At 40.9% G+C, this 13325-nt stretch overlaps 1 protein-coding gene across 4 annotated transcripts in view; it reads right to left on the reverse strand.

Annotated features, from left to right (window-relative positions):
• Positions 1–472: 472 nt before the first annotated feature.
• The window catches only part of med12 (mediator complex subunit 12), a 33108-nt gene continuing 20255 nt past the window's right edge, over positions 473–13325 (reverse strand). Inside the window, exons 26-42 of one of the 4 annotated variants that reach the window (XM_019870009.1) lie at positions 12149–12328; positions 11911–11982; positions 11655–11818; positions 10932–11093; positions 10659–10860; positions 10242–10351; positions 10024–10159; positions 7166–7315; positions 6229–6594; positions 5993–6128; positions 4999–5240; positions 4545–4619; positions 3475–3704; positions 3139–3391; positions 2086–2361; positions 1094–1175; positions 473–1011 (exon numbers count right to left, since the gene is read on the reverse strand). In XM_019870009.1, coding sequence (XP_019725568.1) covers positions 974–1011; positions 1094–1175; positions 2086–2361; positions 3139–3391; positions 3475–3704; positions 4545–4619; positions 4999–5240; positions 5993–6128; positions 6229–6594; positions 7166–7315; positions 10024–10159; positions 10242–10351; positions 10659–10860; positions 10932–11093; positions 11655–11818; positions 11911–11982; positions 12149–12328 — 2874 coding nt within the window. In that variant the 3' untranslated portion in view covers positions 473–973. Of the gene's footprint in view, positions 1012–1093; positions 1176–2085; positions 2362–3138; positions 3392–3474; positions 3705–4544; positions 4620–4998; positions 5256–5992; positions 6129–6228; positions 6595–7165; positions 7316–10023; positions 10160–10241; positions 10352–10658; positions 10861–10931; positions 11094–11654; positions 11819–11910; positions 11983–12148; positions 12329–13325 lie in introns of all 4 variants that reach the window. The other 3 variants (XM_019870010.1, XM_019870008.1, XM_019870007.1) reach the window with 3 other exon arrangements.

Raw genomic sequence — 13325 nt, forward strand, 5'->3', positions numbered from 1 at the left:
AGCGTCAAATTTGCTTCAGTTTTTTGAATTCTCTAGATGGAACTCTGTGCTGAAAGTACACAGACCTGCCAGTTCTTCAACCCCTTTATTTACACCAACAGTGACATCTAGAGGAGTCAAAAATACAACTCCTGTAGTTCATCAAGCAAATTTGAACGTTTCACTTCCCCATCACAAGTAATTGTTAGGCTATTTCCCCGCACAAAAGTTGGACCTAACAATCAAAATGGTGACATAATTGTCACAAAGAATAGTTTTAACTTAAAATACAAAATTACATTACTATAATAGTTTTAAAAAATGGTTTAAACCTTAAATACAAATACACTGTATTCATGACATTGAATGGGAGGCTTGAATAATTTCATGTCATCATTGACAGGACCCCTGAGTGGACAATCTGCAACAAATTAAAAACAGCACAAATTAACATGTCTGTGATTCTGTCAAACATGGCTGGGAATTGTCTTGATAAAAGGTTGAATGTTTATTGTGCAGGTGCACCTAATGTTGCGACCATTGAGCCTGTACAAACATGAGTTTATGGCTTAGTTATTTGTAATTGTAAAGGTAAAAGTGTCTAAATAAACAAACAAGAAAAAAAATTACAACCATTTTCTGGTCTATTTGAAACAAAAAAAAACGTTTTGCTGTTGGTTTTATCAAAGTTTTCATTTCAGATTTAACTTAAATACAGAATACAGGTCGCAAACAAGACGTTACAAGACAAAAACTTGACATGATTTAATGAGAATTACACAAAACTGAAAAAAAATGTACAAAGTGAAATAAAATACAGAAAAAATGCATTATTGTTATCCTTTCATTTTTTTTTTTTTTTACATAGACTTTTCCATTTCTATCTTGGCCTCCATAAAGCGATGTGAAGATATTTTCTCGCCATCAGCATCGGACCTCCCACTGGGTTTGTGCCTCTTCACATATACGCGATCACAGCTATGCACTGTCAGGGTCAGTAATATGAATTGGTGCTCTGTCCTGGTTGTGTATCTATTTAAAACAAAAAAAAAAGTTGGTTATAAAGAGGACGTGTGAGAAGATGAGACGATAAGCGAAGGAGAATCTGACTGACTTGAGAGTTGCTGTTGCAGTTGTCTGACCAGAGCGGCCGTCTGCTGCTGTTGCTGCGTCTGCTGCATGCCCTGACGCGGGAACTATAAGGTGGGTACACATATGATAATACAGTTAAGTGTAAAAACACCACGAACAGCCTTGAATTTAAATTTCCTGTAAAACTTGAATGCATTTCGCTGATAGGAAAAGCCACAGATAATTCAACAAGCCACAGATAATTCAACCACACAATTATACTGAAAATCAATGTTGGGACTAGACAATTACTCTCCAATGGACGAACTAACGGCTTTGAGTTGCATGTTTGCTTACATTTAACCTTCAGTTGCTACAGCCAACGCAAGTGATGTCATATGCAAGCTGCGCTCGTGAGATTACACTTTATAAACATGGCTGTGCTCTCATAATGGTCAGTGGAAACTTCAATCATGTTCTTCTTGCTCATCTCCAAACAACTTCTCACAGCATGTTACAATGTGCGACACAGGAGCTCTTCTTTGCTCCCTCCTGTGAATCTGACCTTGGCCGTCCTGAGAGCACCAACAGGCTGCTGGTGGAACAGCAGGCGGCAAACATCGTGACTGTGACAGTATGGTCTATGATAACAGCCGAGGTGCTGCAGGGGTTTGTTTTTAAATAAGTATATTTTAACTTGAGCTGCGAGCAGCTGTCAAGGGCCCTTGCAACCCTGGAGACGTTGGGGTACTTTCACATTGGAAAATACACCTTTAAAATATACAAGTTTTTGCCAGGCCTGATGTGATTGCCAAATTTCATTAATTTTTGCAAAAAATCAGACCCTCAAAAACCGCATCATTTTTCGTCGCAAACAGCGCATCGCCACGGCAAAAGCATCCAACCAAATAAAAACAGTTTGACCCGTTCCTTTTATGTATTTGTTTTTAAGACGCTCGACTAACTATTTTACTCTATTAACACCAACACACAATGAGTAGAATACACACACAAACACACTGTGTCGAGTCTTACTGTGCTGGGTCGTACCATGGGTTGCTGTGGAGGGAGTGGCTGCATCCCCAGGCCCTGATTCTGCTGCTGCCCTGGTGGAGGCACACCTGACACCTGCTGCTGCTGTTGTTGCTGCTGCTGCTGCTGTTGTTGCTGCTGCTGCTGTTGTTGTTGTTGTTGCTGCTGCTGTTGCTGAGGAACCTGCTGCTGTGGAGGAACCTGCTGCTGTGGAGGAACCTGCTGGGACTGGACTTGTTGCTGCTGCTGCTGTTGAACTTGTTGGGCCTGCTGCTGCTGCTGTATGGAGACATTTGCACATGCTCTCATTGTGTCCCTTTTCATTTTTTTTCATGAAAAAAATGTGTGGAGTTCGCTCAGTGTGCCTCTGTTCTTGATATTTCCCGGCATTTCTCCAAAATACAATTCCAGTTTAACGTGACAAATTGTACAATACCAGCAATATACATATACATCTCTCTCTCTCTCTCTATATATATATATACATATATTGATTTTCTTACAAGATATCGCAAGAATCATAAAAACAATTGATTTTTATTTATTTATTTATTTTTAATCGTTTTGGGGTCACTGTCCAACACAAATTTCCCAAAGTATTTTGGACTATGTTCCTTCAGGTTAAGTCACATTAAATTCAAGACTTTTAATTACATCTGCAATTAAATTTAAGACCAACTCTACACCGTTCCCGGTGTCCCCATTGTCCAAAGTTGACTTTCCTTAATAAAGATACTTGACGTGCATTTGCCCTTAAGAACAAAACCACATTACCGTTTTATTGGTTCCGCAATCGTCGTCTTGTGATGTTCCCATAAGAGTCATTCAGTTAATTATTTTTTTCAAGAATATTAATTTCATTTGAGACTACATACAATCATAAAATCCCACTTATCAAGTGTTAATATTTTTGAAGACTTTTAAAAGATTTCTTTCAGAAAACGTAATGCTAATTAAGGCCTTTTTTTTTTATATAGATTCAATGTCTTTTAAAACCTCAAGATCCACAGGAACCCCATGTGGAAATGAATAAGGCTCTTTATGTGAGCTACATACTCTAAGTGCTTGCTGTCTGAGGTACTGCTGTTGCTGTTGTTGTGCTGCTGCCTGTTGTTGTTGCTGCTGCTGCTGTTGTTGTTGCTGCTGCTGCTGCTGTTGTTGTTGTTGTTGTTGCTGCTGCTGCTGTTGTTGTTGCTGCTGCTGTTCTGTCAGCATCTGATTGGGCCTCATGCCCGTAGGGCCGCTTTGGCTTCCCATGTGACTGAGACCGTGCATGATGGGATTCTGCTGGATGGGCTGGTGGGCAAACCTGAGGTTGAATGGCAGATGTTGACGATGTAATGTGTGTATTCACCAAGGCGGTTCACAAGGAGAACAGCATGACAAACTGACCTCTGTGCATTCTGCATGTTGTGTGCATATCCCGGCGCCTGCTGGTGAACGTAACCACTGGGCCTTTGCTGCATTTGCCTCAGAGGGTCCACCACTCCCGGGTTGGCTCCTGGATGGGCGCCCTGGAAGTTCTGGTTCCCGTAAGAGGAGGGAACTATGGCGCCACCTTGGGACGGGTGAGGCTGCATCCCCATGTGTGAGCCATATGACGTGTAGCCCTGAGATAAGTTCTGGATAAAGAACAGGAAATGGTGGATGATACGCAAAATGTGACCATGGAGGAACATTTTATAAAATACATTACTATATTTCTGAAAATAGTATCCAGGGTTGTTTATTTACTCAACTGCTGAAACGGGGAGGCCTTTACTTTGACAATCATATCATATTCATATCAATCCCCCACCATTATTGCATAGGGACAGAGCCCTTTCACAAATAGCAAATATCCATGAGCAATCCCCTACCGGTATATTAACTCATTCACTCCCAAAGACGTATTTAGGTGTCTTTTCAGACGCCACACATTTAATCCTAACCCTAACCCTTTTCAAGTACAGTCACTATAAAATGAGGAGCTGGGATTAAATATGTGGCGTCTGAAAAGACATCTAAATACGTCTTTGGGAGTGAATGAGTTAATAGTTTAATCTATAAATATACCAACAACTAAATATACTTTGATGTCTTATAGATGAAGTTAAAAAAAAGCCCCCAATGTGGCAAAAAACAGGCCAATTTAGCTCCTCCCCATTGTACAAAGCTTCACACAAGACATACTGTATCTTCCGTTTATATGCTTTGATTCGACCATTTTGGTTAGCAACTGACTTCATATGTGCTCAGCAGTTAATGCCGCATGTGAATGACAGCATTTATGAACAGTGGGGGGAAAAGACGTTTACTATAGGGGGGATTTAATTTATATTAAGTGTGTGGAGGCTAATTGGGACACAGCATTTATTAGAGGGACAGCCACTATTTGTGGAAATACGGTGTGTAATCCATTAGTGTATTACAGTCGCTGGGCTGACAAATTTGGAAGCTAGGAAATAGGAAATCAAACTTACTTGAGATGTCTGCATTGAAGTGTATGGTTGGTTGGGTGCCATTTGTCTGATCTGTTGGCCTATAATGCTGTGATTCTGAAACAACAAATACATCGAAAGCGTGCTATAAAAATAGATTCTTGAAGGAAAACATTTACACCAGTAAGGTCTTTAAACAGCGGGGTGATTTTTTTGAAAAGCTTTTTCAAGCACATTTGAATGACTTAAACCACTTAGACGTCACACATACCGTGGGATGGATGGATGGATGGATAGACAGACAGAGATAGATTGTCTGTCTATCGATCGATCTATCTTGTCAACCGGTTCTGCACTAGGTAACACCGTGCATTTTCATTTGTCACTTCCCGGTGTGTAAAGACCATTTAAAGGCTTACGAGAGAGAATCCACGCATCTAAGAAATTTTTCTACTTCTACTTGATCTTACTAACTAGAGCATTGAATGAACTCTACCTGATGAGGAGCAGTTTGACCTGTCAGTGGGGCCTGACTCACCAGTCTGACCTGCAGCTGGTGACGCAGCATCTGGTTCTGCTGCATGTTAGGCTGAGGCTTGTAGACCATTTGGTATGGCTTGTCCAGACCCATCATGCCTGGCAGGTTACCCTGCATCGTTGGCATCATGCCCGGGTAGCTGGGACGCGTGGTCATCATCTTGTTCATTGAGGGGTTGCGGGCAGGCCTGTATGGGGGATCTAAACCGGGTCCTCCTGCGGGAGGAGAACCCACTTAAGCGTGTGATACAGGATAATGGAACAAGCATGACATAAAGGAGACGTATCATGACATTTCTCCACAAATTGAAACTGTTCCCAAGTGTTTTTATAAAATTCTTATGACATGTTAGAGTGATCAAGAATACAGCACACTTCACCCCTTCTCTAAAAAGCCCTTGGACCAGGTTTTGAGGGACTGTCACAACTCAAGCAAACGAGTCACTATTTACCTCATCTACTGTGGGCTGTGCCAATGCGAGTATGGCTTTGTGTTGCCACAAAGACTACAAAATCTGAATCCAGCATGACAGCCAGATATGCTTGAGGTGGAGTCAGAGCAAGCGCAAGAGGAGACTCGGAAGGAACTTGGAGAATAAAGGAAATCGGAGGTTACTGAATGTTAGTTATGAAATTTACGACTTTCTTTTTTATGGTGTGTATTTTGGCAAAGATTATGTTTTCAATTGTCAATCTATCGGTAATGTTGTTTTTCGCTGCGGATCAATGATATATGGAGTGATTAAAACCAGAATGATCAGTGGATTTTGGGTGTGCTGTAATTATTTCTCCTTTGTATACTATTTTGATGGAAGGCGGCCAGAAATCTCTCATCAAAAACATCAGGGAATCAGTTTCAAAGTGTAAGAAGAAAACGAAACAAACAAACAAAACAAAAAAAAAAACAGAGCCATAATATGCCTCCTTTAAAGTTTCTGGAATTAAGTGCTGACCAGGAGGCAGAGGTTGGTTCTGTGTGTACATGCCCATGCTCTGCTGGCTATAGGGCAACCTGCTGTAAGGGTTCTGCATGAGCTCCGGTGGCATGTTTGTCCCGTAGCTCACACCAGGCGGGCGGTTCACGTAATCCTTTTGAAAAGCAAAAGTGGACAACTTCAATACTTAAATAGATACGATAATTTTTTTTTCTGACATTCCATTGAAACAAAAGAGAAACAGCTTTATGAACCTCTGTCTTGGCCGCTGGAGTCTTTTTTTTCTTGTTTGACTTCTTCTTGTTCGAATCAGAGGGCACAGAGGGCACGTTTTTCTCGGGCTTCACTGCTTCCAACATCTTTTTCTCGGGCTCCTGCGAGATGGGTGTCAGTGGCTCCTCTTCTTCGGGTGGCAGTGGGAGAGGCTCCAGGTAGTAGCTGCGCGGTTTGGGCTTCAGGTGCGTGTGGTAAAGAAGGAAGCGCTGCTGCTCCTCGAATTTGGTCACTTTGCGATCCATGCGCACCGTACCGAACCAGCCCCACGACAGAGGGGCCGAGTGTTTGAGACCCTCAAAGACATCCCAAGGGGAGATCTTCTGCTTGGTAGATACTTGAAGCCCCTGATGGAAAATATACCTTTATTCAGCATGAGTAGAGTCAATAGCAGGTAGTCTGTAAACTACTTAGATAAGTTGAAATAATTGTAATTTTTTGTTGTATTATTTAGAATTATTGCTAATTCAATAATCGTTGAAACATTATTGAATGACATTTAAAAATGTTGAAAAAAATAGGGTATATAAAATACAATTAGATTTCTTAAATTAACTTGTTCATTCTCATTTTAAAATATGACTGAGTCATTAATTTCACTATTATTGATCAATGACTAAATAAAAAAAGTGAAACAGAAATGCAAACTTAAAATTGTTAAGTAACAAATACAATACATTTTAATATTTACAATAAATCATTGAACCAATTATTGAATGAGATGGATTTAAAATATGATGAATATGTAATCAATTTTTTTTTGGGGGGGAAGCTTAAATCGATGCTACAGTTATTACAGGACTCTTGATGATATAAATATTTTGTGGGCCGTACAGCATGGAACCCGCCAGCCATACAATGCCCACCCCCAGTTTATAACAACAGCTCAATGATACCACTTGCTCTACTATGGCTTACCTCTTTCTCAAAACCGGCGATTTTGTTCCCCTTGGTGTCAATCAGTGAGCCTTGAGGTTCACATGTGATGACATCACGTGTTTGCTTGGGTAGTGGCAGCAGCTGGCGAACTTTCTCCAAGCTCTCCGACTGCCGATCCCCAAGCTCTTTCTGCGGATGCCAATTCAAATATTTTATAAATATGCTGATCATGTGTGGTGAAAACATGTTTAAACATTCAAGAGAAAGAAGATAAACTGAACTTTTGAGACTCAACGGCAAATATTGCAGCAATTATAGGAATAAGAGAACCACAAAAGGTAGGGAAACCCGATGTATCACACCAGGCCAAATGCTATACCAAAAAAAAAAAAAAACCTACCCATAAAGTCACCAATTTTGACGTGATTCTTTAACGTGTTAAATCACACCAAAAATTTTTCAAGGATCCTCTAGATAATTACATTACGAAAGCAAATTACAAAATGGAATGAAATTTCATTTAGGTTTAAAGGGTGGTATAATCCTGTTTTCACCAAATTCATAATTCAAATATTAATTTCATTAACTGTAAGTATAAGTTGTAGACGTAAAATAAGAGTGCTTCAAGTAACGTTTGGGTTTTCAACTGTAGTGAATAGGGACGTGCCGAAAGGAGAAGAAGAAGAACTGTAAGTATAAGTTGTAGACGTAAAATAAGAGTGCTTCAAGTAACGTTTGGGTTTTCAACTGTAGTTTCTCGATTTGAACACTGGGTGGAACCAACGTAACATTGAAGAAATCTGTTTTGATGTCATTTCATGGAGATCTGCTTAATATAATAATTTTATGGTTAATAAAAGATTTATGTTAGTTTTTGTCATTCCATGCTCACTAAAAATTCAGTAACAACAAATGTGAATATTTTTCTGTCAGAAATAATTAGCATTAGAAATAAACATCTTTTGATGTAGTCCTTATGATTACACTATTTAGTGTGCTGAGTGAAATTTGTGTGTGCGTGTGCGCACACACACACACACACACACACACACACACACACACACACACACACACACACACACACACGCACACACGCACACACGCACACACATGCACACGCACTGTATTTTCACGACCATACTTGACGCACCTTATTAAAAGGCTCAGTGTCAGTTACGGGTGCTATATTTGTATTTAATACATACGCAAGATGCACTGCATTATTGGACGCAAGTTTGAACAATACAACAGCATGCATAGATGCATGCTAACGTATGTGTTTGAAAAGGCAGCAGGAGCAAATGAGTTTGGTGGTACTTTAACTATTTAACAGTGTACTCACATTATTTTTGGATCAATCCTAATCTACAAATCCATCAAAGTCCTCATCTTCTACATCCAAAATGAACATGTAGGCAACAATTAAACATGCCAGGTTCCCTGTCATCATTGTGAAAGTCAATCTCGTTGCTGTGCGGGTCCTCAGAAATGATGCGGGCTTTTTCGAAAGTTCTAGCATCAGTACTAACAAACACGTTCGCCCAGGCATCCGCAATCCGTTCACAACATGTGGCGAAGCTCGTCCGGCGCTGGCTTCAGTCTTTAGAATGCTGTGTTCGCCCTCTGGCATCCATCGCTCCCACCCCACTCACAACTACACTTTGAATGCTCCGTTTGCACCAATGGCCAGCGGTTGGAGTTCCTTTGTCAGGCCTCTCGATCTTAAAAATCGCCATAGGTGGCAGTTTCTGTCCATTCCTATGGCAACCAAGCACAACAGTAAAAACTGACTTATTGTGCGTATCGCTACTGCGCTGGTCCCTTTCTTCTCGACAGTGTGGTTCACTGGGATGTCGAAAGTGAGCGGCACATCATCCATGTTAGTGATGTGCTTGGGTTGGATGTGTTTGTCGACAATCTTTTTACGGCAGTAGGAGCGAAGGTGGCCAGCTTTTCCGTATAGTAAGGTAGAAGTTACTGCGCCACGGTAGTCCTTAACCGGATGGATAGTTGGTGCCGTTTGATAAAACGAACGCACCAAGATGGCCCACCTTGGAAATGTTCGATTTTCATTTCTTCTGCAAGCATTTTTGCCCTCAGTCGAATGATGACTGTAGAGACGCTTCCCCTGGTTGTTCTTTGACCTTGAATCTTTTGCTCGAGTTGGTCTTCCAACTCAGGCCACCTCACCTTGTTTCCATGGAAACTCAACTTTGCCTTCTTGACTCTGCAAAGCTTGTTCTCCTGCTTCCTCCAGTTGCATACCATGGATTCATTTATCTTAAATTCTCTCGCGCATGCTGGATTGCCATTTTCCTCCCCGTAAATGATGGCTTGAAGTTTGAACTGTGCTTCGTAGGCGTGCCTCGTCATTGGTGCCATTTTCGGGGGTCAGAAGTTGTTTTGCCCAATCTATGTACCGGCATTATATGCACCTCCTGGTGGGTGTGCCTTTAGCGTCCTCTTTCACACCCACCCTTCCCCTTTAACGTCCGCACGCCATTCCATCCTCAGTTACGTCTGCCTTTCCTCTATATAAGCAGCATGTCCACATAACATCACAGTCAAGCAGAGCGCTCATCGAGGTCACACAGCAACACTCACAGATTTTGGAACTCAATGCATAGATTAGGTGCCAGTCCATTTTGGAGAAAATTTTCGATTTTGAAGTGCGCCCAATGGTCGTGAAAATACGATACATATATTTATACTGGCTTTTAATTTAAAATAGAGAACACTGAAGTGCTTCATAATTCAAGTCAGATAATGTATATTGACCACTACAGACACCACTTAAAAATATGCTCCAGATTAGGGTCTTCTTTTGGATAGTTGACCCCAGGAAGTAAAATGTGACGATAGTTCTAGCTACAGCAAGGAAGAGGTGTTGTTCTTACCCTGAGCTTCTTAACTAGATTCATGTAGGCCCTCTTATTCTCCTCCATACTGCCCTGAGAGATGCTGGACATGTCGGCGGCCAACGTGCCATTAATCAGCACACTCAGCATGTCCAGTACGGTTGTGAAGAGCTCACTGTTGGAGAGGAAAAGAAACGTTGACAGCATGTAACATGTCCACACATTATTGGCAGTGGTGATTAAGTGGCTTGGCTCACTTATTGGACTGCATGTCCACCGTTCCGCTACTGATGATGTCGAGTAAAAGGACGGCCCACTCAGTGGTCTGCTGGGTGCTGCGCTGCACCGTGTCGAACATGCCGCCCACCTTGTTAGTGCAGGGGAAGAATGCAGTTAACGTTCATGTATTATTGACAAAATGGCAGCGGCAACTGTCCGAGCCATGTTTTCCACCTACAGCAAGAATATGTTTTATTTTCATTGCAGCATATAATGAACAAACAGATTTGGGTACAAATTGCATATCCAGTCCGACCCACTATACTTTGCTGACATTTTTTTAACATTCATCATAATTACTTGATAGTCCTAATGTCAAAATTCATTAATAAGCAGCAGATGTAGAATTTCGTTTCTGATCCAGATTTATTTCATTTTCATTAAAGTGTCCTTACAAGATTGAGTCGCAGTTTCAGGGCCTCGTGCATCATTTGCTTGGCCTTGCAGTCGTCCTGATACTGATCCTCTCTCCAGTTGGTGACTATTTGGTGAACTTGGCTGTGGAGGGAGGCGAGAAGGCCTTCCCGCTGTTCATCCTGACCCTTCAGACAGGTCAACACCAAAGATAGGAATGGTTGCTGGCTCAGCAGTGACATACTGAAAAATAGAGGGGTGAAAATATCAAGGATCGTTCAAGCATCCAATGATGAAAAATAATTGTCTATTACCTTTTCTGCTTCTGGCGATCCCTCTCCTTTCGCGAGGACGAACCAAGGTGTTGTCCTTTCTCCAGCTCCTCCCCGGCTGCCTTCAGAACATGACCCTGAACTGAGGTGGGCAGCTTGGCTATCAACGGAGCCACCAGCCAAACACCCGATCGCTCCGACGAACTGAAACAGATGGCACAAAATAATGTTAACCCCACCACATTATTCGACACATGTTAAGCAAAATAAATGTTATTAGTGTGTCTTAGTCAGTTTTATCAACTGACGAGTTCATTTGTCAGGACAATTTTTTTTTTTTTTTGCATCTTTGGTCGTTGAGTGTGTCCCTGTTGACATGCACTGCTTATACTAAATTGGATGCAACCAGAGAGGAGCTACTTTACAAAAGCACAGCTAGTGTTGCGAAATAAGCAACTTTGGCATGCTATTTAGTTTTACCACCTCTCTCACAATTATTTTTCAAAAAATTGCAGGTCAAGATAAAAAAAAAAAAAAAAAAAAAAAAAAATCATTTCTATGAACAAAAAAAGCTGGTTTGGTCTCAGGAGGAAGAAAAGCAAATCGCAGAAGATAAAAAAGCTCAAAATTTGTGAATTAAATATTTGCTTTTTCTATTCACATAGAGAAAAAAAAATTAAATCTCAAAATGTATTTTTTGTGCTTTTTAAGGCCATATTGCCCAGTCTGAGATTCTGTCTGCACAAACGTGAGCAACGCACTTACCTTAAAATTGGTTTCATCTTGCTGGTGGTGCTGCTGCTGTTGGGCACAGAGCTGCTTTGAAGCACTGCGCCATTCCCTGAGGGGTTACTGGAGTTCATTTCAGCTGATTTCTGAAACACCTCGATTGTGGCCTTGGCTATGTTCTCCAAGAGAGAATAGAGCTCCTGCAAGAGGGAAATTAGAACACATTTTTAGAAATGGCGGTCAAGGGTGCGACTAGGTTGTAATGGTCCATTATCCAATTAAGTCAACTTGCATTGTTTGTGCTCTGTTTGATCATCAGCTGAAGTTCCAGAGATGACTGTCTCATTGTCCACTGGTCCATATTCTACAAGAAGAGTGTTATTTCAGATTTTTTCCACGAGGAGGGTAGGAAATGCAAACACTTCAAATTGCTCCATTTTACAAAAAAGGCTGCATGTTCAGTGCAACTATATTTTAATAAAAGAACATTAGTCAGTAATCTTTCAGCACAAACAAAAAAGAAGGTGAACCTGTAGGATGCGTTTGATGCGCTGCCTCTGAGGGTTGTCACCGTCGTCACTGTCCAGCTGCCGGTGAGGGTAGCAAATGAGCTGCAGCAGCCGCTGGGCCTGAATGTTGACCAGCACCGGGTCCTGAAGGGCACTGCTATCCTCAGACAGAGACTTGAGACAACGCTCTCCCACCCACTCCTGTAGAGAGGAAGATGAGAGGTCAGCACAGAAAAACATTGGCAGAGTTATTTCCTAATGTCAAATCTCAATTTTAATCTTTCACACAAAATGCAATGATCTGTTTTAATTTCACTTACATTTGAATTTTGTTTGAATTCCTTCACAATGATGCTCTTGTACTTGTTTTTACTTTTTTGTTTGTTTCCACTTCATTAATATGAGTATAGTGTGAATATGCTGTGACAGTTCAATTTCCCTCATCATTTCTTTCTACCTACCTATTATACCTCATAGGTCAGAGAACAAGCAGCCTCAGTTTGGGTAAAAGGAAGATTTTCTGGTATCTTCAACAAAGTTAATTTCGCCAGATACAGTCAAACCTCTTCTCAACATAGCCCTTTAATGTTTTCACCCCTATAACATTCATAATTCCAAGTCCCGATTTCTCGTAATTCATTTTCCATTTGCCGAGTTTGCTTACAACGAACACCTTTATAATGCAGTGATGGCAATGGCGAGTGATGAAAAAAAGAGAAAGGGGGCGTGGTCTGGACGGGGGCGTGGCCTGGACGGGGCGTGGTTACTTACAAAAGTGGCACTAAACACGCTGAAGATGAAGTGTATTGAATTTACACACTATTTGAAACGGACAGAAAAAAATACCAAGATTGCCACTATTCTTTCAAGTGAAAATTTGTGCAATTTTGCTTATGCATTCCTGGTGAGCACCAATATGTAACTTCAAATTTGCTGCTCAAAATCAAAAGTAAAAAAGGAAACACATTCCCTGCCATATTTAAGATTTGTTCATGACTTGTATTCATAAAGTGTTATGTAAATGTGATAAAAAGCTGTTGATTCTTACCTCAAACAGTGATAGTGAAGTCCCACACTGTTTACTATATATGGGTTATAAATGTATTTTATGATATAAAGTGGATTTCTATTTACAGTATATACAACAATATACAGTTTCATGAGGTAGAATACTTTATTTTCTCTTCATTTTAAGCTT

Source organism: Hippocampus comes, unplaced genomic scaffold (assembly GCF_001891065.2).
Source record: "Hippocampus comes isolate QL1 unplaced genomic scaffold, H_comes_QL1_v1.1 scaffold9, whole genome shotgun sequence".
NCBI classification, from domain to species: Eukaryota; Metazoa; Chordata; class Actinopteri; order Syngnathiformes; family Syngnathidae; genus Hippocampus; species Hippocampus comes.